Here is a 27,695-nt window from a genome sequence, read left to right as displayed (position 1 = left end):
AGAACTTGATACATATTTCATGACCTTCTATGTTAATACATATTGTTAACCTCACCAATATTTCCACCAAATATATTTTATTTTTCAGCTTAAAGTTTTGAGGTGTTATATCTTGACATATCCTGATGGAAGGACATCCAGATGCTTATGCTTAATTTCACATCTCTAGGGTTTACTGTTTATTGAATATACTTTCTATGACATTGTCTTGTTATTTGAATAATAAAATAAAAACATATTGAAAGTTTGAAATTTCATTTTACAGAGCCATAGTAGTTACTATGTGGGATGTCCCATAGCAATTCCAACTGAAGGGAGGGACACACAACAAAAAGTAGGGCAATAAGAGACTAGAGGACTAATACTGCAGCCTGCAGTACCCTGCGCCCAAACGTGATATCCTCATGACCTTTTACATCCATTTGATAGAATCTGGTAAATGTATAGACTGAAGACCAAGTTGCGGCCTTACAGATTTGAGCCATGGAGGCTTGGTGATGCACTGCCCAGGAAGCACTAACAGCCCTAGAGGAGTGCATTTTGATTTGAGAGGGTGGAATCCACCTCTTTAACCATGAGCTTAAATGATTACTTGTTGAATCTATTTAGAATAGTAGATTTCAATGCTGTGAATCAATGAATGTCTTATAGAACAGTCCACATAAAACAATGAAAAACCCCAATCTCCTAATTGTGATGATATCTTCTGACAGATAATGAATATTCCTTCACCAGACAGGCAAACGACACCCAATGTGACTGGATAAGTGATCTGCTTACCAGATCTATTTGACCTCTTTTCTGGGAAAGATAGTCAAATAGTGCTTTTGCAGGATTGTGCCTGCTCACATCAGTTGAAATGGAGATGGTAGGAACCCTCATTTAAAAGTGCCTATCCCGGCACTGGGGCTGCTGGCTTCTCAGAGATTGGTGTGTGGAGATCACTCTGCGTCCACCTCCGTGGATGGCGTGTGTTCCAGCGGTCTGCACCAGACGTGGCGTAGGCAAGACGAAAAGACGTGACCAGGTACCGCCTCGACGTATATGTTTGGTAATTGACTGTTCTACAAGAAATTCATTGATTCACAGTTTATTTTATATGGACTTCACTGATCTATGTCCAGGTGGACAATTTGTGAATACAATTTTATATATTTTTGTCACTAAGATTGAATTTCTAGGATGTTTCACTGTTTGGTTTAGATGACATACTAGTTGATGATCACAGCACCCCCTACCCTCACATATTTCACACATTAATAGGAGTATTTACTTCTCTCAGGGGAGCAGCAGTTTTTTTTGATAATTTTCCATTTCTATCTTATTTAAGGTTGGTACAGAGTTTTTCATATACATTTACAACACTAGATTTTGATGCTGCCTGTCCTCCTTTAGGACTTTCAGGCAACACGAATAAAAACATCCATTTTCTGAATCTGAGCAATCGTCTAAGCAGACATTGACTGCTCTCACCACATCAAAAAAATGTAGTAATTTTTCTTCCAAAGAACAGGGTTCTGGAAAAAGGACGGTAGAACAATAGCCTGGTTTAGATAAAAACCTGATACTACCTTTGGTAAAAAGTTAGGATGAGGACGCAATACTACCTCATCCTTTTGAACAACAAAAATATGGCTCTTTACAAGAAAGAGCAGCCAATACTGACACCCTTCTTGCAGCAGATATGGTTACCATTACCAGAAAAAAAAATAGTTTCCTTGTCAAAAAAGGACCAAGGGAATATGTCGTATCTGCCCAAAAAAAGGCTATTTTTGTAATGCCGACAAAACTAAAAATTCAAGTCCCAAGGGTTCAGGGGTTACTTAACCGGAGATTAAGCCAAGTTACCCCCTGAATAAAGTTATGGACCAAAGAATGTGAAGCAAGTGGTCGTTGAAATAATACCAATAAGGTTGAGACCTGTCCTTAGAAGCACTGAAGGCCAGCTTTATTTCTCTCCCCATCTGCAGAAAAAAATCAAGGACTCTACCTAGACTTATTTCCTGGGGTGCAGCTCCTGGTTTCACACCAGGAGACATGTTTCCCAGACTCCATAATATATAACCATGGAGGCTGGCTCTGCATAAACCAATGTAGAAAACTACCGAACCTGACAGGCCACGCTTTTTCAGAGTGTGGGCCTCAATAGCCAAACCGTTAAATTTATCGTTTGTAAAGTAGGATGGAACTTTGGACCTTGTGAGAGAAGATCTGGCCGTGAAGGTAGGGTCCATAGGTTCCCTACTGCCATCTCTACATACCAAGACTTCCTGGAGCCCGCTGAGGGTCACAAGAATCAATGACTTCCCTTCCTGTTTGATCCTGTGAAGAAGTTGTGGATGTAGGCAGAATAGGAGGGAATGCACAAATCAGTGAGAACCGATTCCATGGGAATAGCAAGGCATCCATTCCGCATGCTAGCGGATCCTTTGTTCTTGACACAAAGTTGTCAATCTTTTATGTTGATCGTGGATGCAAACAGATCTATGTCTGGGATCCTCAATCCTTGACAGGAAGATATCAGGGTGAAGAAACCATTCTCCCAGGAAAAACTGCTGGCGACTCAAGTAGTCCGCCTGCCAATTTTCTATTCCTAGAATGAAAACTGCCGATAGGATAAGATTCACCTTTCTCTAGGCCAAACAACTTCTTGTGCCCCCTTGGTGATTAAAGCAGAGTTCCATACAAAAATGGAACTTCTGCTTTTTGGAACCCTCCCCCCCTCCGGTGTCACATTTGGCACCTTTCAGGGGGGAGGGGGGTGCAGATACCTGTCTAAGACAGGTATTTGCACCCACTTGCGGCATAGACTCCCATGGGAGTCTACGCCTCTTCCCGTCCCCACCGCGCTGTCTCCTGGGAAACACACAGCTCCCACTTGGGACGCACAGCGCGACTCGCAATGCTTCACTTCCTGATTCCCTCACCTAGGATGGCGGTGGCAGCTGCCAAGAACCGAGCGGGTTCTCGGCGTCGCCTGCCGACATCGCTGGACCCTGGGACAGGTAAGTGGCCATGTATTAAAAGTCAGCAGCTGCAGTATTTGTAGCTGCTGGCTTTTAATATTTTTTTTTTTGGCGGTGTGGGTGGACCCCCGCTTTAATATAGGCCATTGCTGTGGCATAAACAGATTGACTCCTAGCAGGACAATACCTTAAACTGAATGTTCAGGCCCTCAGAACCAAGTGTTCTGCCTGAATTTTTAAAATGTTAAATTGGCAAAGACATTTCTGATCTAGGCCACTTCTCCTGGACAGCTGCTCCTTTCAGGACTATCCCCCAACCTAAACAAAAAAAAGTTGCCATATGTTGATACTATTTCCCAGGTAACTGAAAGAAGGATTTTTCCCCCTTTGCAGATTTTTGGATGTTAACCATAAACTGAGGCTCCAGCACACTCAGCCTACAGCACCTGGTATTTCCAGGAGGTCTTTCATCCGGGTACTAACCAGGCCCGACCCTGCTTAGCCTCCAAGATCGGACGAAATCGAGCGCTATCAGGGTGATGTGGCCGTAGGCTTTGGAGTCAGACACATTGGGAATATAGAGCTTGAATTCTGTTTCAACCCGATAGGATACTGCTTTGCAGCAATCTAGAATGAGACTGCGCATAAAGAACGGCCCCGAATGAAGCCACCATCTTTCCCAACAACCTCACACAAAGTTGGAGAAAAACATCTTGCTTCGACTACCTAGATCAGTCCTTTATGGCACTGATCTTAGCCTGGGGTACGAATACCCTTTTCTGGGTGTACCTATGATCAGACCCAAGTATTTTCTTCATGTTTTAAAGAAGATTCCTCCTAGGTTGAGAATCCGACCTAGATATTCCAGGTCGAACGTGGTGACCATACTTTTGGTCTAAGCGGGCTACCAACTGGTCTAACAAGAACAGATCGACTAGGTAAACCGTAATCGTTATACCTTGGGCCCTCAATCTGGCTAGAAAAGGAGCCAGAACCTTGTACTCTGGGTGTAGCAGCTAGATCGGAAAGCAGAGCTGCACACTGAAAAAGAAGATTTTCCACTTTGAAAGAAAATATTACTAGTGAGCGAGGAAATAGGCATATGGAGATATGCATCTTCATGCAAAAAAGGGAGATTATATTCAGCAATTGAATTTTAGATTTTTGAGATCTAGAATGTCCATTTGGATTTAACTAAATCCCCATCTCTGCTCTTACATGGGGCCACCATGAACACTTTTTGTCAAAAGATGATCCAACGCTAGAGAGAAAGATTTTTTTTCTCTGGATCCTTAGGAACGTTTGATCTGAGAAATGAGGAGACGGAAACTCTTGGAACTCCAGTTTGTACATTGGAGCTATTGAGGAAGTCCCCATTTCGTCTTGACATTCCTTCTGCCAGATCCGAGAACTGTAGAAGAATTCTCCCTATTGAGCAAGTGGGGGCACCTCCTCATAAGGAGGCTACAGTATCTTGTAGGCTTCCTCCCTCAAGACCTCTTTTGTCCCTGGGGTTAACTCTGAGGATTACCCTTTGAAGCTGACGGCTGAAGCCATCGTGACTGCCTGGAGGCTGATGTCCCTGGCACAGAAGAAGGAACTTTGAAATAAAAAACAGAATTAGTCCTTCACTTTTAAGGCAAAAGGGGGTATCTTTTGCTAGAAATTCTTTGGATATATCCAAAATATCCCCAGATAGCTGTCTAACCGCAAAAGGGAAGACAAGCCAGGAGCTTCTTGCACGACACTTGGCGAAGGTGCAATCTGTCATAGCAACTATTGCAAACATAAGGCTGCCTCTTGGACCTGCTGAGCAGGATAACACCTGTTAAAACTGGTTTATCAACGATTAACCAATTACTGTCAGCGCAGGCTGAGACACTCAACCTGCCAGAGAAAAAAGTTAATTTTTTTTTTTTTTAAAAGGAATTCCAACCTTTTTGAATCCCTAAGTATTTGAGTAATGTCTGTCGGACAAGTCAAACTTACTCACAAAGGATATAGTAGCGTTAATTGCTGGTATACCACGCTTAGTGAGTTTTCTCTACCATAGGATAAAGTGTGAAAACTTTTTAGAAAGGAAAATAATGCTTATCTGGGTGATCCTCCAGATACAAAAAAATTTCCCTACAAAGAATGGACAGGAAAAAGCATGCACAGCTTGAGGAGGCTTTAGTGAACCCAAACACTCAGTTAAGGGTACATAAATGTGGAGCGGATTATTCAGCAAGAAATTGTACCATCGATCTTACAGATTGTAAAAGCTGAATCTCCCGCAATTGACACCTCAGAAGAGGAGTCATCAGCCTCACCACGGTCCCCTGAGGGAATCGTCTTCTCCTGCCCCTAGTCCCTCAGTCTGAGGGTCTTAGGAAAATGGAAGAAAACCTGTCGCATCTTAACCACACTGGAATGCGATTAAAGTTGCTAAACTTCTTTTAAAACCCTACCATGGCTGAGGAAAAAGAGTAAAATGAACAGGGGCTGCAGTGTTGGAAACAGTTGCAAACATTTCATGGCCCCGATGCTCACTCTGACCAGCCACCCCCTCTCAGGGGAAGATGCCATTTGAAGAGTAGGATTTCCAGAGCCTGAGGGAGACCCTTTTAGCTCCTTTTTTGGGGGTTCTTCAACCCCCCCTTCTGAATATAGCCCGATGCACAAAGCAGAGGTACTACCAGAAGAAATCGCATCCATTGCTTGCGCAATAGTCAGCCACTGCCGCTGCTATTAACGTTCAGCCTGATGCAATAGATGCTACTGGTCACACGTTCAAAAAAAGTCTTTGGAATACAGGAGTAAAAATAAGTAAATATAAATAAAATTGTTGTAAATTGGCATACATATATTTGAAATTAAATTTTAATTATTTTGAAATAACATGGTGTGGGTGGATTTCTGCCAGTTTAAGGCTGTGTCGTGCCCCTCCAGTCTATGTCTTCGAATAACAGGGAGGTGAAGCCTTCAAACTACATGCAATATCCTGCCGCCATTGTGTTTAGCTGGTTAGTGGGCATGGAGGAGGAGGGAGGTAGTGGGCTTTCATTTACTACTGTGTATATACCACGTGTGACTCTATAGTCACATGGGTTGCTCAAATGTTATAGGGAGCAAATGCTGAGCATAAAAACGCACTGAAAACTAAGCATGTGCAGAATTGCCACCAGAGCTGCAAAATCCATAGCTGAATTGGGGACATGAACTTCTAGGTTGCGATAGGGAGCACCAGGATCAACCATTTATTTTTGTAGAATACAGAAAACTAATCTCATAGTGAATGGGTGAGTCTGAACAACATGTAATACACCATTTATTCATAGTTTATGATGTGGGTTTAGTGACACTTTAATTATGGTGCTTGAACTCCGGAGAGCAGAACTAAAGAGTATGCAAATACTTTAATGTCTACAGTCTGGGAATGGGAGGACTTTAACAATTAGAAAGTGGAAGAGAAGGCTGTTCAGAAAAGTTCAGAGTAGATTGTATTGGGCTTTTTAACCTGAATACAGGTCTCTACTGCTCTTCAGTACTCAAATCTCTGCAAAATTCACAGATTTAGGTATTCCATGAATCTTTATGGGTGTCTGGTTCTAGGAATGTGCCCTTAATGTTGACTACTTTAGGCCAGGTTTAAACTGCAAAAACAGTTTACTTACCACCAACAGATGTACTTGCTTCACATTCTTGGTAGGTTGCATTACCCTGGTTAATTTTGCCAGATAAAGTGTGCTGAAAGTGGTTGAAATTGTCCACATATTGGCTTGTGTATAAGCAGCATTACACTTCCCCTCTCAAAGACCTAGAATGCAATTGTTCTTACCTCCCCTTCTTTTTCACTCTCCTTTCCTGTTCTCTTTTCAGCTTTTTTCAAAGTCCTAAAGTATTCCCTTCTCTCTTAGGAATCTCTAAAACAGTGTTTACAACACCTATCAAGTCACAGGAACAATCCATGTTCTCAGGTAACATTACATATTCATATGTGAAATAAACAGTGTTTCAACAATGTAATATAGCTAACTTTGTGAATGCCTAAAAAAACACAAAATGTAGGCGAGGGCTCGAGGACTGGTTTTGGAAAGTGTATGCTGCAATATCGGCCTCTTACAATCATTATGTTACTTTTTTCATTTCATTTTCTTTATAATTTGTCATGTCTGCTGTAACAAGTTGTGTTTGAGTAGGTTTCTTCTGCCTTATGTTAAATGTATTACCTGGGATTTAAATAAAACTCCACAGTTTTGCAAAGTCAACCATTTGCTTTGCAGATGCTTACCTGATTGTTCTGTCGAAAATGATACGGATCTATCCAGTACTCCCAAAAAAAAAAAAAAAAAAAAAAAAAAATATGGGAGCTAAGCAACTGGCTTTGCCGTTATTATAATCATCCCATCAGGCTCAGTGCTGTAGTAAAAAATGATTGAACCCTGGCATCACTTTACAAAATGCAATGAAAATGAAAACTACTAAAATAGGATTTTTTCGTCATACTTACCTGTAAAATCCTTTTCTTTGAGGACATCATGGGACATCATGCTTTTTCTAGCATTCACTAGGGTAGACACCACCACAGATGCCACAGTCCTTCAACACCCTGACTTCAATAGCCATGCCGTCAATTTTAGAGACTGTAAAAATTGGGGTGGAATATAGGACATTGAGACAGTAGATCGTACACAGTAGATCGGAGCGACGTGGAAGCGTCCATGGCCCGTCTATTGTCATCTCACAATCTCCGGGAACCAGGGCCTTCTAGGACAGGCTGGTGTCACCAGAATGACTGGAACCCCCTCTCCCCGAATCCTGCGCAACAAATGTGGAAGGAGAGGGAGTGGAGGGAAAGCATAAACCAGGGCGTACTGGCTCCACAGAACTACCAGAGCATCTGCTCCGATTGCTAGAGGATCCCTTGTTCGGGAAACAAACTGCTGTAGCTTGTTGAACCTGGATGCCAATGGGTCAACCTCTGGCCATTCCCAACGCTGGCAAATTTCCTGGAACACCCCTGGGTGTAGGGACCATTCCCCCGGGCACATCTGCTGGCGGCTGAGATAATCTGCCTTCCAGTTCTCTACTCCCGGGATATGGATTGCTGGTAGAAAGTGGCCTCTGCCCAGACTAGTATGTGGTTCACCTCCTTCAGAGCTGAACGACTCCTGGTACCAACTTGGTTTATATAGGCCACTGCAGTGGCACTGTCAGACTGAACCCTGATATCGCAGTCCAGAAGCTGAGGGGCAGGCTATTTCCCCTGAGCTGTGAGCCCCATTAGGGTCGCTCCCCAGCATGAGAGACAGGCATTTGTAGTCAGTACTCTCCAAGTTACCGGAAGGATTTTCCCTTTCGCAGGTTATGATCCTGCAACCACCAGTTTAGGCTTAGGCGTGCCTGAGGAGACAGGAACATTGGATAATCCAGGGCTTGTCCTCCTTGTATAGGCCTGGAATGGAACTGGGCATAGAGCACTGTCTCGGAGGAGGACACCAACCTTCCTAGAAGGCTTATACAGAGCCGAATGGAGGGTTGTCTGGTGCCCCCTATCTGACGCACTTGATCCTTCAGGGCACAGATCCCTACGGGTGGCAAAAATATCCTTGCTTGGACTGTATCTAGGATCAGACCTGAATACTTTAGACTTTGAGCTGGTCTCAAGGCTGATTTTCTGTATTTATGAGCCAGCCTAAGTTTTCCAAATACCGCACTGTGCAGGTTATGCTTTCTTCTAGAGCCTGTAGTGAGTGATCTCTGAGCAGGAGGTCGTCCAGATACCCGAGCACCAAGACCCAGCACTGGTGCTAGGGCCTTTGTGAACACGCGGGAGCTGTGGCAAGCCCAAAGGGTAGAGCCACAAACAGAAATTACATTGTTCTACAGCAAATCGCAGGAACCTCTGATGAGGCTGAAAGATAGGTACGTGTAAATATGCGTCCTTTATATGGATAGAGGCTAGAAAGTCTCCCATCTGGAGCGAGGCTACAACTGAGCGGACAGACTCCATCCGAAAGGACTGGATTAGTAGATACTGGTTCAGGGATCTTAGATGCAAAATGGGCCTTGTGTCTGGTTTTTGAACCGTAAACAGGTTTGAATAAAACCCTGCGCCCCTTTCGGATAGAGGAACCTTTAAAATCACTCCTTGATGCACTAAATGATGTAGTGCCTGAAACAGTAAGTTTCTTTTTGCAGGATCTGAGGGAACGCTGGATCTTAGAACCTCTGATGGGGAACCCCCCGTAACTCCAGCTTGTAACTGCGGGATATAGTCGAGGTGACCCACTTGTCCTGAACCACTGTTCTCCAAATGTCCGCAAAGTGCAGCGGCCTTCCCCCCATCCAACAGAGTGGGGGCGTCCCCTCAAAAGGAGGGCTTGGTATCATGTTTAGAAGAGCTTTGGACCCGGGGATTTTTCTGGCGCTGGACTTGCGGCTTGCCCCTGGCTCTAGTGTCTTGTTGGCGTTGGAACCGCCTTGGCGCTGAGACACCTGAGGAAGCAGTCCTTGAGGTTTTAAGTGGGGGGTGCCTGGTGCTTCTCTTTACAGGAGGTAGAGAGCTCTTCCCTCTGGAAATCTTTTGGATATATTTGTCCAAATCATCACCAAATGTTCCCCATGAAAGGGGACTTCTTCCTTGTAAGAAGTTATTGGGGACGCCAATAACTTCTTACAAGGAAGCTTGGCTGACCAGTTCTTAAGCCACAAAAGTCTTCGCATATGTACAGACAAGAGAGACTAGAAACTGCTGTACTGAATCCTTTAAAGGCATCAACAGCAAAAAACACAGCGCTCGAGGAATATCTGTCTTATTTTCAGCAAGATCATCTTCCTGGTTAGGCCTGTCAGGCTGTCTGACCTGATCCTTTACAGACTGGCAGATACCAATTGCTGCAACAGCTGGCTAAATAGCTGAACTAGCCAAAGAGAAGGAAGCCTTTAATAATGACTCCAGTTTCTTGTCAACAGGGTCTTTCAAACCCTGTGCATTATCCAGCGGACAAGTTAAGTTCTTGTTCAAGGAAGAGACTGCTGCATCTAGGGCTGGCATGCTCCACTTCTTAACTTATCATCCATGGGATATAAAAGGGAAAACCTCTTAGGAGGAATAAAAATCCTGTCAGGATGTTCCCAATCAACATACACTGCCTGTTCCAACCGTGGGTGTAAGGGGAAAGCCTGTGTGGCCTGAAGAGGCCTCAGGGACCCCAAAGCGAACCAGGGGGGCTCGGTAACCTCTGCAAGAGGCAACATAAACGCAGAACGAAACATCTCGGTACAAGTCTGGATCAAAAGCCTCTGCGACTGAGAGGCAGACACCAACTGGATATATATTCTTGTCCAGATAGTCCAGAAGCAGACTCATCCGCCAGGCTCTCCCCAGAATCCTGAGCTTTTAGCTCTTTCCCATCCTCAACCCATTCCTGCTCCAAACTAGGAGGCTCAGGGGAGGGGGATCTGTCACGCTTCTTGCCACCCTGTGGGATGGAGGCAATTATGCCAGCAATCCTGTGCTCTATCCCAGCTAGGGATAGGGACAGTTCATCCTTGATGATAAAGGGTGAAGCAGCAGCGTTGCTGTAGGCACCATACTAGATAGGTGCAGCGGCTCAGATTGCCCGGGACCCTCTGGTCTTTCAGCGGCTACAACACTAGGGATACGACTATATTCATCAGGAGCTACTGATGGCATAGGTGTGCCCTTCCCTGTAGTGTTAGCTCCTCCTTTTTGAAGACATTTACAAGCCACAAAAAGAGTACCTGAGTGTAGTATTAACACACCTCAGAAGGGAGACCCTTTAATAGGGCTCACCAAGCCCCTATGCAACAATCCTGCTAAGCACCTTAGCCTGCCAAGGAACACCTGGTGACTCACGTGACCCGGGTAAGGAGAAATGAACTGCTGCAAATGCCTGGTTCAGAGCCTGCTCTGTGTCCCACACCTGCCTTCTGGAAGCACCGCATGCTCGGCATACACAGCTTAAAGCTGGCTGTGCGCCGTAATGTCCTGTGCATGCGTACGCGGTCCCGGCGAACGGGCGCGGCTGTATTTGCAAAAGATGCTAATCTTTGCGCGTCCAGATTAGGCTAAGATGCATGCGCAGCTTCGAGTGTGCATAATACCTATGTCGAAGCTGCGTGCGCCATGGCCACCAAACTGCTGAGCACAGCAGCGCTTTTGCAAATGCACGTGCGCCATGCCGAACCAAGAGGCGAAATGGCGCACCGTCGTGCCCCATCATGCAGAAAAAACAGCCGGACAAGAAAAAAAAAAGGTACACTTTGCAAACACCCACAGCTAGCCCAAAACTCCCCTTATAAGGTCACCGCACACAGGTGTCCAGCCTCTAACTAGCTTCACTGATTGTTACAATCACACCCCACAATAAGTAAATAAAGGTTTCACTTACTCGTCCAGGCCCAGGGCAGCTTAGCAACTAAGAGCCCAATCTTCGCCCATCACGGCGGGTTCCTATCACTTGAGGACCTTTAAGGACTGGGTACCCTTTTCATGTTTAGGGTCCACTTCCTTGGACCTGTACAGCACCCTGCAGGAATGACTTAGCGCTGTGGTGTCCAGGATTCCACTTTGCAGGGTCCAGCACCCGGAGGTCGCATTTTATTATTATTATTATTATACAGGATTTATATAGCGCCAACAGTTTACGTAGCGCTTTACAACTTGAGGGTAGACAGTACAAATACAATACACTTTAATACAGTAGGAATCAGAGGGCCCTGCTCCTTAGAGCTAACAATCTAAGAGGGAAGGTCAAGGGATACAAGAGGTAATAACTGTGGGTGATGTGCTGACTGAGAAGATAAATGTACAGTTGTTAGGTGGGGGCCAGATAGGCTTCTCTGAAGAGATGAGTTTTCAGGGATCGTCTGAAAGTGGATAAAGTCAGAGAAAATCGGACGGATTGGGGTAGAGCATTCCAGAGGCTCTGGAGAAGTCCTGAAGGCGAGCATGGGATGAGGTGACAAGGGAGTTTGAGAGCAGGAGGTCTTGGGAGGAGCGAAGAGAACGATTAGGTTGGTATTTTGTGACTAGGTTAGAGATGTAGCTGGGGGCCAGGTTGTGGATGGCTTTGTAAGTTATAGTTAGTGGTGGCAGCCAATGGAGGTATTGGCAGAGGGGTGTAGCAGACGCTGAGTGGTTTGTGTGGTGGATGAGCCTGGCAGCAGCGTTCATGATGGACTGAAGTGGGGATAGCCTATTTAGAGGTAAACCAATGAGGAGGGAGTTGCAGTAGTCGAGGCGGGAGATGACCAGGGAGTGGATTAGAAGCTTTGTGGTGACATTGGTTAGGAAGGGGCGTATCTTGGAGATGTTGCGGAGATTGAGATGGCAAGTTTTGGATAGTGATAGAATGTGGGGTTGAAAGGTTAGTTCAGAGTCCAGGATTACACCTAGGACCTTGGCATGGGGAGATGGGTTGATAGTTGAGCCGTTGATATTGACAGAGAAATCAGGGGAAGTGGCAACTGAGGGAGGAAATATCATAAGCTCGGTTTTGGATAGGTTGAGTTTGAGGAAGTGATGTGACATCCAGGCTGATATGTCTGCTAGTAAGTTGGTAATGCGTGAGGAGACAGATGGAGAGAGCTGGGGGGTGGAGAGATAGATTTGGGTGTCATCAGCGTAGAGATGATATTTAAAGCCATGGGAGGCAATCAACTGACCCAAGGAGGTGGTGTAGATTGAGAAAAGGAGAGGTCCAAGAACAGAACCTTGGGGGATCCCAACGGAGAAAGGAAGAGGAGAGGAGGAAGTAGAGTTGTAAGTGACACTGAAGGAGCGGTGGGATAGGTAGGATGAGAACCAGCGAAGAGTACAGACACGGAGGCCAAAGGAGTGGAGTTTTTTGAGGAGGAGGGGGTGGTCCACTGTGTCAAAGGCAGCAGAGAGATCCAGGAGAAGTAGTACAGAATAGTGTCCACTGGTTTTAGCCATTAGTAGGTCATTTGAGAGTTTAAGGAGAGCAGTGTGTTGAGGGCGAAAACCGGACTGAAGGGGATCAAGAAGTTTATTATATGGTCAGATGGTCGCTTAATCGGTTGTAGACCAGTCTTTCAAGAAGTTTGGAGGAGAAGGAGAGTAAGGAGATGGGACGTAAGTTGTTAAGATTGGTGGGGTCCAGTGAGGGCTTTTTAAGTATGGGGGTGACTAGCGCATGTTTTAGAGAGTTTAGGAAGATGGCACAAGAGAGGGAGAGGTTGAAAATGTGAGTTAGAGAGTGTAGCATTGAGTCAGAGGGTGAGCGTAGCATTTGCTAGGGAGCAGGATCTAGGGGGCAGGTGGTTAGATGAGTGTTAGATAAAAGTATAGCAACCTCAGTAATAGTAGCAGGGTTGAATGAGGGAAGTAATGATTGTATCTGTGGACATGGGGTGTTGCACGGGGGAGGTTTTTGCGCAATGGCAATCTCCTCATGAATTGTATCAATCTTATTTTTGAAGTGATTGGCAATCTCCTGGGCAGTGAGTGAGTTGGTGGGTGGAGGCAGTGGAGGACAGAGTAGAGTGTTGAAGGTAGAGAAGAGTTGACGTGGACTGGATGAGAAGGTGTTAATGAGTGTGATAAAGTAGGTCTGTTTGGCAGTGTGAAGGCAGGAATAGTATTTTAGGAGGGCAGATTTATATTGTATGAAGTCTTCCTGGATCAGCACCCGGAGGTCGCATTACAGGCAAAACCTTGCAGGATCTTGAGCCTTCCTTTGCGAGGCTCGGGTACCATTTATCTAAGCATATAGAGCCTGTGTCAAATGGATCCGATCGGTCAATCCCTTGATTCATTTAAGAACCGTTTGTAGGACCAGAGAACTGGAGCTCAGAGATCTCAAACAAACGTGCCCATCCACCTTGCAGACACTGGTAAAAAACATGTACTTCCTGTATGGGAGGGGGGTTATATAAGGGATCACGTCCTAAGACTGTCTACCAGTGTCCATTCACCTAGAGATGGCGTAGGTGTGTCCCATGATGTATGAAAAAGAAAGTTAGGTTGCTTGTAATTTAATTCAAGCTCCATTGAGACTTCTGGGAAAAACACTGTGCCAAACACACAAGCAATGGGTCTAAAAGCCCTTACATATACCCAGTGAAGGGATTATCCTCAGGTGATACGCAGGAATGAAGCAAATTCTTCTACATACAGTCAGGTCCATAAATATTGGGACATCAACACAATTCTAATCTTTTTGGCTCTATACACCACCACAATGGATTTGCAATGAATCGAACAAGATGTGCTTTAACTGCAGACTTACAGCTTTAATTTGAGGGTATTTACATCCAAATCAGGTGAACGGTGTAGGAATTACAACAGTTTGTATATGTGCCTCCCACTTTTTAAGGGACCAAAAGTAATGGGACAGATTAACAATCATCCATCAAACTTTCACTTTTTAATACATGGTTGTAAATCCTTTGCAGTCAATTACAGCCTGAAGTATGGAACGCATAGACATCACCAGACGCTGGGTTTCATCCCAGTTGATGCTCTGCCAGGCCTCTACTGCAACTGTCTTCAGTTCCTGCTTGTTCTTGGGGCATTTACCCTTCAGTTTTGTCTTCAGCCAGTGGAATGCATGCTCAATCGGATTCAGGTCAGGTGATTGACTTGGCCATTGCATAACATTCCACTTCTTTCCCTTAAAAAAATTCTTTGGTTGCTTTCGCAGTATGCTTCGGGTCATTGTCCATCTGCTCTGTGAAGTGCCGTCCAATGAGTTCTGAAGCATTTGGCTGAATATGAGCAGATAATATTGCCCAAAACACTTCAGAATTCATCCTGCTGCTTTTGTCAGCAGTCACATCATCAATAAATACAAGAGAACCAGTTCCATTGGCAGCCATACATGCCCACGCCATGACACTACCACCACCATGCTTCACTGATGAGGTGGTATGCTTTGGATCATGAGCAGTTCCTTTCCTTCTCCATACTCTTCTTTTCCCATCACTCTGGTACAAGTTGATCTTGGTCTCATCTGTCCATAGGATGTTGTTCCAGAACTGTGAAGGCTTTTTTAGATGTTGTTTGGCAAACTCTAATCTGGCTTTCCTGTTTTTAAGGCTCACCAATGGTTTACGTCTTGTGGTGAACCCTCTGTATTCACTCTGGTGAAGTCTTCTCTTGATTGTTGACTTTGACACATATACACCTACCTTCTGGAGAGTGTTCTCGATCTGGCGAACTGTTGTGAAGGGTGTTTTCTTCACCAGGGAAAGAATTCTTCAGTCACCCACCACAGTTGTTTTCCATGGTCTTCCGGGTCTTTTAGTGTTGCTGAGCTCACCGGTGTGTTCTTTCTTTTTAAGGATGTTCCAAACAGTTGATTTGGCCACACCTAATGTTTTTGCTATCTCTGATGGGTTTGCTTTGTTTTTTCAGCCTAATGATGGCTTGCTTCACTGATATTGACAGCTCTTTGGATCTCATATTGAGAGTTGACAGCAACAGATTCCAAATGCAACTAGCACACTTGAAATGAACTCTGGACCTTTTATCTGCTCCTTGTAAATGGGATAATGAGGGAATAACACACACCTGGCCATGGAACAGCTGAGCAGCCAATTGTCCCATTACTTTTGGTCCCTTAAAAAGTGGGAGGCACATATACAAAGTGCTGCAATTCCTACACCGTTCTCCCGATTTGGATGTAAATACCCTCAAATTAAAGCTGAAAGTCTACAGTTTAAGAAAATTTTGTTCGTTTCATTTCAAATCCATTGTGGTGGTGTACAGAGCCAAAAAGATTAGAATTGTGTCGATGTCCCAATATTTATGGACCTGACTGTAAGTTGTATCTGTCTATTTGCAGTCTACTCTACATCTGTTCAAATTGCTGAATTTATAGGCTTGTTGGAGAGATCTTAAAAAAGGGGGCGGAGAGCCGAAGTTACACTCTGCAGAGCTCAGTGAGGAGAGCTCTGAGAGTTGATTGGAGGGAAGAGACACGCACACCCCTTCACACAGGAACAGAGCTTAGGCTGTCAATCAGCTGGAGCTCCCTCCCATCACCATTTTTCTCTTGGTGTCAGGAAAACTTGTCAGAAGTGATTCATGCGGATAGAGGAATGAAGCAACAGACAGAAATGAAACTTGGTGCTTTTGAGACAAGTACACACTAAAGATGGATATGCTTTGTTCATATTTCATGTCTGAGGTTTACAACCACTTTAAGTACAGTTGCATAGGTTCAAGTTGCCTCTATACGGTAGCAATGATTTTAGGGTCACAAACAACGAATGAAGGCCTGGTCTGTGATGTGGATGAAAGAAAAGAAAATTAAACACCAAGACTAATTTATTATTATCAAGTCTGGATAAACCCTTACTATAGTACAAATATGGAATAAGATCTGCAGTTTAGGACGAGTGAGCAGAGCTCTGTGACAAACAGCACTCTATCAGCAGGCAACTAATTAGGCCTTGTTTCTTTCCTTAAGCATTAATCATCAATCTTACTTTTTGAAGGAAGCACATGCAGAGATAGTGATTATGATTTATTCATCAGGAAGTCAGAGAATACTAAACACTTGCCACTGTTATTTTAAATAGCCTATTTGCCAGCAGTTTCTGTAGATGCTCCAGTTTTGATTATTACATTGGCAGGCACAGTACATAAATCTTCAGCTATGGTATTTGGTTCAGAGAATACACAGGGGTGGGGCTTTTCAGACAACACACTTGGAAATTAATGTCAGGTTTAGTATATTCAGGATGTGTGCAATATTTATAGCTATAAATCATACAGAGCAGTCCACTGTCATGGCATAGAAAGTTATCAGGGTATGGTCTAATAAACATGGTGTGCGCACACACACAAAAAAAAAAGAAGGAGGAACAAAACACACGTGGAAACTGCAATATCAAAACATCGCTAACAGAGACATGAACAATGCAGAGAACAGTGTGTCACAGTGACTATATGCCCCTCTATTAATACCAGGAAAAACACATAAGAACAGTGTCTCATCCTTGGGGATGTTCAAATACTATAACCTGGACAGGACAAAACCTGCCGGGGTAAAGAGCTAGCCCACTCAAAACTGATATTTCACCTTTTAATAGATGCTGTAGATTTTCACCACCTGACTGATCTCTCGGAACTGGAGTTGCCAGGTCTGCCCATTATCAGATGAGCCTACTATCCCTGTTGGATTTATTATTTTATATTTTGGAAAAAGATGTGCTGTAACATACAAAGACAGACGGGAACTTCCAAAACTCCTGGCTGCACATTTTGGAATATCCTGAACAAAACTCACTTAATTGTAGATATATATATATATATATATATATATATATATTTTTTTTTTTTTTTTCCCAAAGTTTAAGTTCACCTTTAACAAAAATAACAAATGCCCATTTTTTTGCAGGTATAAAAATGTGCGTTTACTATTTTTTTTTTGTAGGAGCCTGGAAAGCTTAGTACCAGTGATCAGCAGATTGCTGATGCCATGCATGACTCCTGCAGACTGAGTGTGAGTTGCCTTCCCATAAATCGTACGGGCAGAAAGTTTCACAGTGACAAGAAGAATCAATGAACTACCAGAGCGCTCAACATCGCCATGGTAGTTCAGTGAGAACTACAGGCCGACATCCAGAAAGGATGTTGGTACTGGTAGTTCATGCATTCACTGAACATGTAATGTTCCCACAGGTGAACTTATCCTATAAACTGCTTTTCGGTGGGCTGTCCCTTTACCACAGAAACATCAGCATAAAATTGTTCTGGTCCAGCACACTGCATGAATATAACCAAGAGGATAAAACATTTTTCCTTTCGAAACATCACCTTAAAAAAACATTGCTTCAAAAACAGCTTCATGTTTATCTCAATGAGGCTCTTGGTTCAGGCAGAGAGTTTATCAAACTTTCGGCAAAACTGAGACCTAGCAAGGCCAATACCAAAGGCTATTTGGACCTTACCTAATTTCTCAATAGAACACAGAAATAAGTACTTTCAAAACAGTCCAGTTGAGCTACTCATATAGCCCAAAGGTCTCATCGCACAACAATGTCGGTCACACGGTTATCAGAGATACAGCTTAGCTCCTAGTGCCCAGCACTGCAGTGCACATCAGTAGACATAAAAAGACACTACTTTGTCTGCTAAAGCTGGTTGAGTGTGCATGACAACTTCTGTTCAGCATTGTGACTGTTTAAGCCGTGCCTCTGAAATTATTTCCTACCTGCAAGGGGCTCTTACAAGTAATGTTTTACATATCTCCAGTTAAAAGTACATGTACATTAGCAGCACTTTAAAAGACTGACACAATTTTATCTGTGACTCTGTGAAGAAAGCTGGACGTCATTTTTTGCTACACAGCACCATCCAAAAAAAAAAAAAAGGCAGCATGCATACATAAAAAAACTCTGCATAAAACATACTGTGCTATATTGCCAAGTGCAAGGTGGTTAATGTACACAACATGGCAAGTCTTGGAGGTACATTCAGTTGCAGTAGATAAAACAGATATATTAAAAACTGCAAGATAAAACACAAAGATAAACATGCTGTATTTTCATGGCGATTTTTTTTTTTTTTTTAAACTAAAAATTATCAAATATCACCCACATACATCTTGCACTGTTTTTCAAAAGTATATACCAGTCCAGAAGCAGAACAGAGCAGACAAAAACACACACTATGGCTCAACCATCAAGTCATAACAATCTGAAACTTGCAGTACATCTTGATGACTCCATCATCTGATCTGTGCTGACAGTATTTGATCAAACTAGTATTTTACAAGAAGTCAGCATTAAAAATGAATTCCAGGAAATGTTATTTCCACATGCAGTGGAGCTGTTCCCACACTGCATGGGTTAACTGCTGGTTTTTGCCTAGGGGTAAGGAGAACGGAGATATAATTACCTAATCCGATGATCCTCCAAGCGCATGACAGGTACCTGCCGCTCCTGTCCCCCTGCGGTCTTGCTTGTGTGGTGGACTGTTCCTGACGTCATCATGCCCATAGACCGGCTCCAGACAGCAGGGAGCGCTCTTTTCTGGAGGATCGAAAGATCGGGCAAGTATAGTCTTTCTGTGTGCCCCTGGACAAAATTAGCAGTTAACCCATGCAGTGCGGGCTAAAAACATCCCCTCCCCCAGAGTTCTGCTTTACTTGGCTGGCTGAAGCAGATTGCTTATTCTCCATATGCGCTGTACATAAATTCTATAGCCACTATAGAGGACTTTAAATACACACTCAATAAAAGAATAAACGGAAGCTACACATTTTGCAAGAAATGTGGTGCAAAGAGTATACCGCCCCCTGGTGCTTCAACTTAAAAAATACTGAAAAAGCAAAAAACACAAGATGATGAATCCACACACTTATAATATTGCTGCAGAGTAGGTAGTACAGAAAGAATGTTAATCACCTCTAAGAAAACAGTCTAGTCAAAGAAACACATGCTGGTTAAGACTTCAATATGTTTGTATGTTTACTGTATTTAATATTACGAGTATTGTAACAGGCAACACAAGCAATGCCAGTCTAAGAAAATGGCTAACTGTACAAGCTTTAAACATATTGGAGTAAGTTCACTAAACAGTGTTTCATTCTATGTTAAAAACCAATCCGGCTGCGTACCAGTGCCGAGTTCAACCCCCCAATAACACGGCACAGAGGTGGCAAATAGGGTGCTGTATGCCATCTTGTGTGTTAGTGAAGAAAATATATCTCAGATGTGACACCTGCTGCTATTTCAGCAGACAGAAGAAAATATATGGCATGCCTGTCAATGGCAACCACTTAAGGTGGACTAATGAGGCAGGAAGTGTTTGCACATGGATATTCAGCTGCCATGTTTTGTGTACAGCAGTATACAGTACAGAATGATTGCTTGGTTAGCATGTATAATAGTCATGAAAGGAATATGGATCTAGGCCATTCTCATCCAAAGAAAAAACTTTTTTTTTTTACTAAATCGTGGTAGTGAATGGCTGAAAAGCTGTATTTCCAAGTCAGTAAGAGCAAATGTAATAAATAAAAGGTGTCCAAGATGAACTACAGTCAGCTCCTGGAAGAACAGGCTACAGCAGCCCTCCAGGTGTATGGAGTGAAAGGGTCAGGAGACTGCAGAGGTTACATGTTGAAACCATAGCCAGGAGAGACCGAAGGGGGTGGCTGAGTGAACGTTGGTGGAGCTGTATATCCATAAGGGAAGGCTGGTTGAGGTGGCACTACACCAGCAGGACCCGCTGTGAGCATCAGTTGCTGGCCTAAAAAGACAAAGTAGGAGAAATGTTAGTATGATAAGAGAACAAACAATTGATCTATGACCTGTATCAAGTATTGTACTTTATTTTATTTTTTTTAGCACATTGGCTCTCTAAAAAAAAATAATAGATAATAATGTGCATTTAAGAAGTGCTAATGTTAGCACCCTTGACATGTGCCTTTAGAGATAGAGTACCATGTTTACCTAGGGCAGTGATAGCGAACCTTGGCACCCCAGATGTTTTGGAACTACATTTCCAATGATGCTCAACTACACTGCAGAATGCATGAGCATCATCAGAAATGTGGGGTGCCAAGGTTCGCCATCACTTATCTAGACTAACGATTGCCATTATCCTGAAGAGTCCAAATGCACATTCAGGGGACAGGTTACGGTTATAAAAATACTTGGTTGTATATCCCATACTGATGTAATTTTTGTGATGAATGTCTACAATATGATTTTTTGGGTTGTACTGATTACTAGTGCTGATCTACTGCTTTGTGTGTTGTTTCTGTGGTTACAGTTGTAACTGTTGGGTATACTATTGTATACTATATACTTTGTTAAAAGCAAATAGAATAATAATAATAATAATAAAAAAAGAAGTGCTAAAGACTGTATAAAAAGGTGTGTGCATCTTCACCAGAACAATTCCAGATCACACCAAGGGCTATCACGTTGTACAAAAGCTTATAATATGAGGAAAAGAGTTCATTGTAAATTCCTCATCCTGTAGAAGAGTACTGGACTTGTATTTATAGGACTATACGTAATTTGCAGCTACATTCAGGTGACTGGACACTTGTAAAGAACTTGCTAGGGCCATACCTATGCCTATCCACTCCATGGGACACTGAGGGGAGGGGCCTGTGTCCTGTACTGCAGGGGTCGTCAACCACTGGGCCATGGCCTTTCTGCAGCCGGCATGAGACACCTGGGCGGGTGGGCAGCACGAAAGAGCTGGGCAGGCGGCATGAGACAGCCGAGCGGTCGGCATATGAGAGCTGGGTGGATGGAAGAAGCGAACGGGCGGGCAAGCAGAAATGACATCTCTCTCAGTCCCTGCATCACAGCTCTTCCGCCCTCACAGCTGGTGTTCTGTCAGCCTCAATGTTGGAGGTGCGGTGGGGAGCAGAGAGATGACATCTCTCACCGCCCGCCCCACCACTCTCCTGCCTTCATTCGAAACACACCACTGCACAGAGGCCTGCCTCTGTGCTAAATGGACCAGTGCTGCCACCAATGCATTGGTGGCAGGCAACGTGGCAAGTGACATTCTGCATCTGGTGACAGGCAACGTGGCAAGTGACAATCCACATCTTGTGGCAGGCAGCATGGCAGGTGACGTGGCAAGTGACATTCTGCATCTGGTGACAGGCAACGTGGCAGGTGACGTTCCACATCTGGTGGCAGGCAGCATGGCAAGGGACAATCCACATATGGTGGCAGGCAGCGTGGCAAGTGACATTCGGCATCTGGTGCAGGTGACAGTGGCAAGTGACACGCTCAGGGCTCCCACTGATTCTGCATTATGGTGAGTAGAATTAGTAGTATAGAAATAATGCACTTCAATCATCCTGACACCAAATCAAGCAGGGTACCATGATGATTGAATAGCTAAAACCAACCATTGCCCGTGAATACCCCCGCGTGACCCCCCCCCGGTCCTTGGCACAATTTCCTTCCAGGCAGCCTGTCCCCGGTGCCAAAAAGGTTTGGGACCGCTGCTGTAATGTACTTCAAGAATTCACAGCCAGGTCAAAATGTACATTATGGTAATCGTACAGTACTTCATAGGATTCAATGTCTCCAAACAACAAAATTGAGTGGCGGGCAACATAGTAAACAGAACTACCAACAGGGCCAAAAAACACAAAGGTTAAAGAACCCAAAAACACTCAGATAACTACTTAAAGCACCTTGCAGCTGAAGCTGGCATCAGCCAAGGCCTAAACATCCACCTGATTTGGATTTTGGAAATGTGAATACAGAGGATCAGGTGGTGGCCTTGCCTATCTGGGATACAGATGCTGAAAGTCCAAGACGCCAACAACCCTGGTGGAAAGAAGGAACTCTTTCCTTGAGGGCATAGGCCCTTGAAATAGGTTGTCTGATCTATCTGGCATTGGTGGAGCAAAAAGCCCTCTAAAAGTAGAGCAAAGAAGGACTGTTTTGTGAACAGAGGCTGTGGCTGCTAGGAAGATCATAACAGCCATGACCACATCCAGACAGTGTGCAGAAATTTCTTTGTCATGTTTTAGAGAAAGGGAATGAGAGAATGTCCTCACTGGAGGTGGTAGGAGGAGACCACCTTATGTGAAAAAAGAGGGCTTACATCTTAAGACTACCTTGTGTATGTGCAAAACAAGAAATGGCTCTTCGCAAGAAAGAGCTGTTAACTCAGCTAACAGACATAAAGTGCCTTGCAAAAGTATTCACCCTCCTTGGCTTTTTACCCATTTTGTTACATTACAGCCTTTAGTTCAATTTTTTTCATCTGAATTATATGTGATGGATCAGAACACAATAGTCTAAGTTGGTGAAGTAAAAAATATATATATAAAACTATTTTTCAGAAATAAAAAACTGATAATTGCCATGTGTGTATGTATTCACCCCCTTTGTTATGAAGCCCATAAAAAGCTCTGGTGCAACCAATTACCTTCAGAAGTCACATAATAAGTGAAATGATGTCCACCTGTGTGCAATCTAAGTGTCACATGAGCTGTCATTAAATATACACACCTTTTTGAAAGGCCCCAGAGGCTGCAACATCTAAGCAAGAGGCACCACTAACCAAACACTGCCATGAAGAACAAGGAAATCTCCAAACAAGTAAGGGACAATGTTGTTGAGAAGTACAAGTCAGGGTTAGGTTATAAAAAAAAAAAATCCAAATCTTTGATCCCTAGGAGCACCATCAAATCTATCATAACCAAATGGAAAGAACATCGCACAACAGCAAACCTGCCAAGAGACGACCGCACATCAAAACTCACGGACCGGGCAAGGAGAGCATCAGAGAGGCAGCACAGAGACCTAAGGTAACCCTGGAGGAGTTCTACAGCAGAGACTGGAGTATCTGTACATAGGACTACAATAAGCCGTATGCTCCATAGTGTTGGGCTTTATGGCAGAGTGGCCAGAAGAAAGCCATTACTTTCAGCAAAAACCAAATGGCACTTTTTGAGTTTGCGAAAAGGCATGTGGGAAACTCCCAAAATGTATGGAGGAAAGTGATCTGGTCTGATGAGACTAAAATTGAACTTTTTGGCCATCAAAGAAAATGCTATGTCTGGCGCAAACCCAACACATCACATCACCCAAAGAACACCATCCCCACAGTAAAACATAGTGGTGGCAGCATCATGCTGTGGGGATGTTTTTCAGCAGTTGGGACTGGGAAACTGGTCAGACTTGAGGGAAAGATGGTTGGTGCTAAATACAGGGATAATTATGAGCAAAACCTGTACCGTTCTGTGTGTGATTTGAGGCTAGGACAGAGGTTCACCTTCCAGCAGGACAATGACCCCAAACACATTGCTAAAGCAACACTTGAGTGATTTAAGGGGAAACATGTAAAATGTGTTGGAATGGCTTAGTCAAAGCACAGACCTCAATCCAATAGAAAATCTGTGGTTAGACTTAAAGATTGTTGTTCACAAGCGCAAACCATCTAACTTGAAGGAGCTGGAGCAGTTTTGCAAGGAGGAATGGGCAAAAATCCCAGTGGTAAGATGCGACCTGGAGCTGTGATAGCCGCAAAAGGTGGCTCTACAAAGTATTGACTTTAGCGGGGTGAATAGTTATGCACATTGACTTTTTCTGTTATTTTGTCCTATTTGTTGTTTGCTTCACAATAAAAAAAACAAAAAACCAAAAAAACACATCTTCAAAAGTTGTGGGCATGTTCTGTAAATTAAATGATGCAAATACTCAAGCAATTCATGTTAATTCCAGGTTGTGAGGCAACAAAACAAAAAATGCCAAGGGGGGTGAATACTTTTGCAAGGCACTGTAAATCAGAAAGGTAACCTTACAAGTGAGATCTTCCAATGGAATGTCTCTAATGTATAGACAGCACAAAGTTGAGATGCAAAGATAACACAGGGTGTTGAAAATAGGGGATATACACTACTGTGCAAAAGTTTTAGGCAAGTGTGAAAAAAATGCTGTAAATGAAAAGTAACATGGACAGAAGAGAAATCAAAATTAAATATTTGGTGTGACCACCCTTGTCTTGTGCCATCAAGACAGCATTAATTCTTCTGGGTACACTTGCACACAGTTATTGAAGGGACTTGCAGGCTGGTTGGTGAGTTGAGCTGGGAATTTTCTTTGGTTTTTGTTTGACATGCGTCACCCTTCCATGTGCTCCTTGCTGCAAATGTCAGGTGGGGGCAGTGGCCATTTGTTTGTACTTTTGGAATACTGGTGAGGGGATGCATTGGACACCTTTGCTGCCATTGTGCTATATGCTGGGTGTCCAGTGTGCCCCTGTGCTTTTAAGGAGAGGTGGGCTCCCTCCAGGCTTACCTGTCCTCTATCCATTATTATGCATGTGCTTCCACTGTGGAGGCTCTCAAAAACGTACAGTGTTAGGACTGCAGATAATACTAAGGTGACACGAAGTGGCTCTGCAGCTTACACATGCATTTGCAAATTTAGGCAAACTAAAGCCATTTTTAACACAAACTGTTAGGATAATTTGGTTGTTTGCAGGCTGGTTGGTGAGTTGAGCTGGGAATTTTCTTTGGTTTTGATTGAAGGGACTTGGCAGGTAAGCTGTTCCAAACAACTTGGAGATCTAACCATCTAACATCTGTGGATGTAGGCTGCCTCAAATTCTTCTGTCTTTTCATGTAATCCCATACAGACTCAATGTTGAGATCTGGGCTCTGTGGCAGCCACACCATCATTTCCAGGACTCCTTGTTCTTCTTTATGCTGAAGACAATGCCTGTATGCATGGGGTCATCCTGCTGTAGGATAAATTTGGGGCCAATCACACACCTCCCTGATGGTATGGCACAATGGATAAGTATCTGTATTTCTCAACATTGAGGACACCATTGATCCTGATTAAATCTCCAACTCCATTTGCAGAAATGCAGCTTCAAACTTGCAAGGAACCTCCACCATGCTTCATTGCTGCCCACGGACAATAATTATTGTACCGCTCTCCAGCCCTTTGGTGAACTGCCTTCTGCTACAGCTAAATATTTCAAATCCAAATCCAGTGCACCTACTTTCATCTTTCTGCACCCCAGTTCCTATACTTTCTTGCAGAGTCACATTGCCTTGTTTCCACATCAGAGGTATGGCTTTTTGGCCATAATTCTTCCATGAAGACCACTTCTGGCCAGACTTCTCTGGGCAGTAGATGGGTGTACCTGGGTCCTACTGGTTTCTGCCAGTTCTGTGCTGATGGCACTGCTTGGACCTCTTTCTATGTGTCTTTTATCTGTAGCATTAAGTTTCCTTGGCCGACCACTGCGTCTATGGTTCTCAATGTTGCCTGTTTCTTTGTGCTTCTTCAAAAGAGCTTGAACAGCACATCTTGAAACCCCAGTCTGCTTTGAAATCTTTGCCTGGGATTAATGTTGCTGATGCAGTATAACTACCTTGTGTCTTGTTGCTGGACTCAGTCCTGCCATGGTGTATGACCTGCGACATGAAACTGACCTCACCTTAGTAGCAGAGTTTGGCTGTTCCTCACCTAGTTTTAAACCTCCAACACAGCTGTTTCTGTTTCAGTTAAGGACTGTGTTTCAACCTACGTACGTAAATTGATGATTAATAATACCTGCTTGGTATAACTGATTAATCATATCCCTGACTCTAATCCTACAAAATCCCTGATTTTGTGCAAGTGTATGAATTGAAGCCAGAGGGTAGTCACACCAAATATTGATTTGATTTACATTTTCCTTCTGTTCACTCACTTTGCATTTTGTAAACGCATAAAAACAAAACAATTAAGATATATTTGTACAAGGATTCTTACTATACAGAATTTCTTCACACCTGCCTAAAATGTTTGCACAGTACTGTACATGAGTAATCTTGTTTAGATATTTTCAGGCAAGAGGCTTCTGGAAGAGAACAGATACACAGAAACATAAGGGTACTCAGTACCAGATAGACCAGATTGAAGAAAGGCCAAAATACAAGTGTCTGTATTCCCTGGATTCAACCTCCTCTCCCCACACCATATGAGATGGTAAATATTGTGGGAATTGGATTGTCTTGCTCCGAGTAAGGTAGGAATAAGTGTCATATATACCCCCCCCCAATCTTTTAGGACTCAAGTTTCAACATCCATTCTTTAAAGCCGGAGACAGAGAAGCAGGATGGAACAGAGGGCCTTGAGTGGTTTGCAAGAGACCAAGGCTCGTTCTTCAGAAGTCTAAATATATGTGTATCACATCCTTCTGAGCTAATTTGGTACAATGAGAATCATGCACCAGTCAAGAAAGGATCTTCATCAGAAGGAAGCCATACATCAAAGGAAAGAACATTCCTAGTCCATGGAAATCTGTTCAATTTGTTGTTTAACCTGCAGGTCAGGATGTCCACATCTGGTATCACCCACCTTTGAGAAAGATTTTGGAAGATCTTCAAGTGCAGAGACCACTCCCCCAGGTCTATGTGTGGGCGGCTTAGAAATTATTCTTGCCAGTTGTCCACTCCGGGTATGTAGATGTCCAATAAAGCTGAATGTGAATTTTTGCCCAGGACAGTATCCGACTTGTCACTCTTGAAGCAGCTCAACTTCTCCTGCCTCCCTCCCTGATGGTATATAGGCCATTGTTGTGGCATTGTGCAACTGTACCCTGACTGGTTGACCTTGCAGAAGGGGGAAGATCTAGTGTTGTAGAGACAATCTAATACCTCCCACATCCAAAAATGTGAAAAAGGAGCCTTTATTTAGTTGGGGACCAACTTATCTGGATAGTTTTGAAGTTGAGAACTTCCCTCCCCCAGCCTGTGAGACTAGCATCAATTTTCACCGCCTTCCGGGGTTTGTAAATGAAAATTTCCAATTCCAGGGCAGAATTGGAGATCCACCATGCCTGGAGGAGCTTTGGCTGGATAGGAGCATTGGACGATTGAGGGACTGTATTTGCTTGCTCCACATTAGAGCTGCACGAATCTGGCCAAAATGAGAATCACGATAATTAATAATACTTCACGTGAAGTAGCGTGATTTAAAGTAGCATCAATGTGAACCAGAGCTAATGGAGATAAAACATTTTTTGAAACAAAGTAAAAGATAATAAATATAGAAAATAAATCAGGATAGCTAATCCTAGATAATAAAGTAGGGAAAAAAGGCTTCAATGTTTTCTGAAAACATGTGCTTTAAAAGAAACCTCCCATGACAAAACGGGGAAGCTACAATTGTCAACCTCACCTTTTAAAAATGCTGCCTTGCCGTTATACTGATCCTCTTATTTCCTCATTAGCATATATGCTCCAGGGTAGTAACTCA

The 27,695-nt window shown here is 43.5% G+C and overlaps 1 protein-coding gene and 1 pseudogene across 1 annotated transcript in view; both read right to left on the bottom strand.

Annotated features, from left to right (window-relative positions):
- Positions 1-3,400: 3,400 nt before the first annotated feature.
- LOC141125156 (5S ribosomal RNA) lies at positions 3,401-3,519 on the bottom strand (annotated as a pseudogene).
- A 12,936-nt stretch (positions 3,520-16,455) lies between these two features.
- Positions 16,456-27,695, bottom strand: part of CLTCL1 (clathrin heavy chain like 1) — a 290,219-nt gene continuing 278,979 nt past the window's right edge. The window contains exon 32 of the mRNA XM_073629124.1: positions 16,456-20,199. Within this exon, the coding sequence (XP_073485225.1) occupies positions 20,063-20,199 (137 nt within the window). The 3' untranslated portion in view covers positions 16,456-20,062. The remainder of the gene's footprint in view (positions 20,200-27,695) is intronic.

This window comes from Aquarana catesbeiana, linkage group LG01 (genome assembly GCF_042186555.1).
Source record: "Aquarana catesbeiana isolate 2022-GZ linkage group LG01, ASM4218655v1, whole genome shotgun sequence".
Lineage (NCBI taxonomy): Eukaryota > Metazoa > Chordata > Amphibia > Anura > Ranidae > Aquarana > Aquarana catesbeiana.
This window is presented reverse-complemented; position numbering and strand designations above follow the sequence as displayed.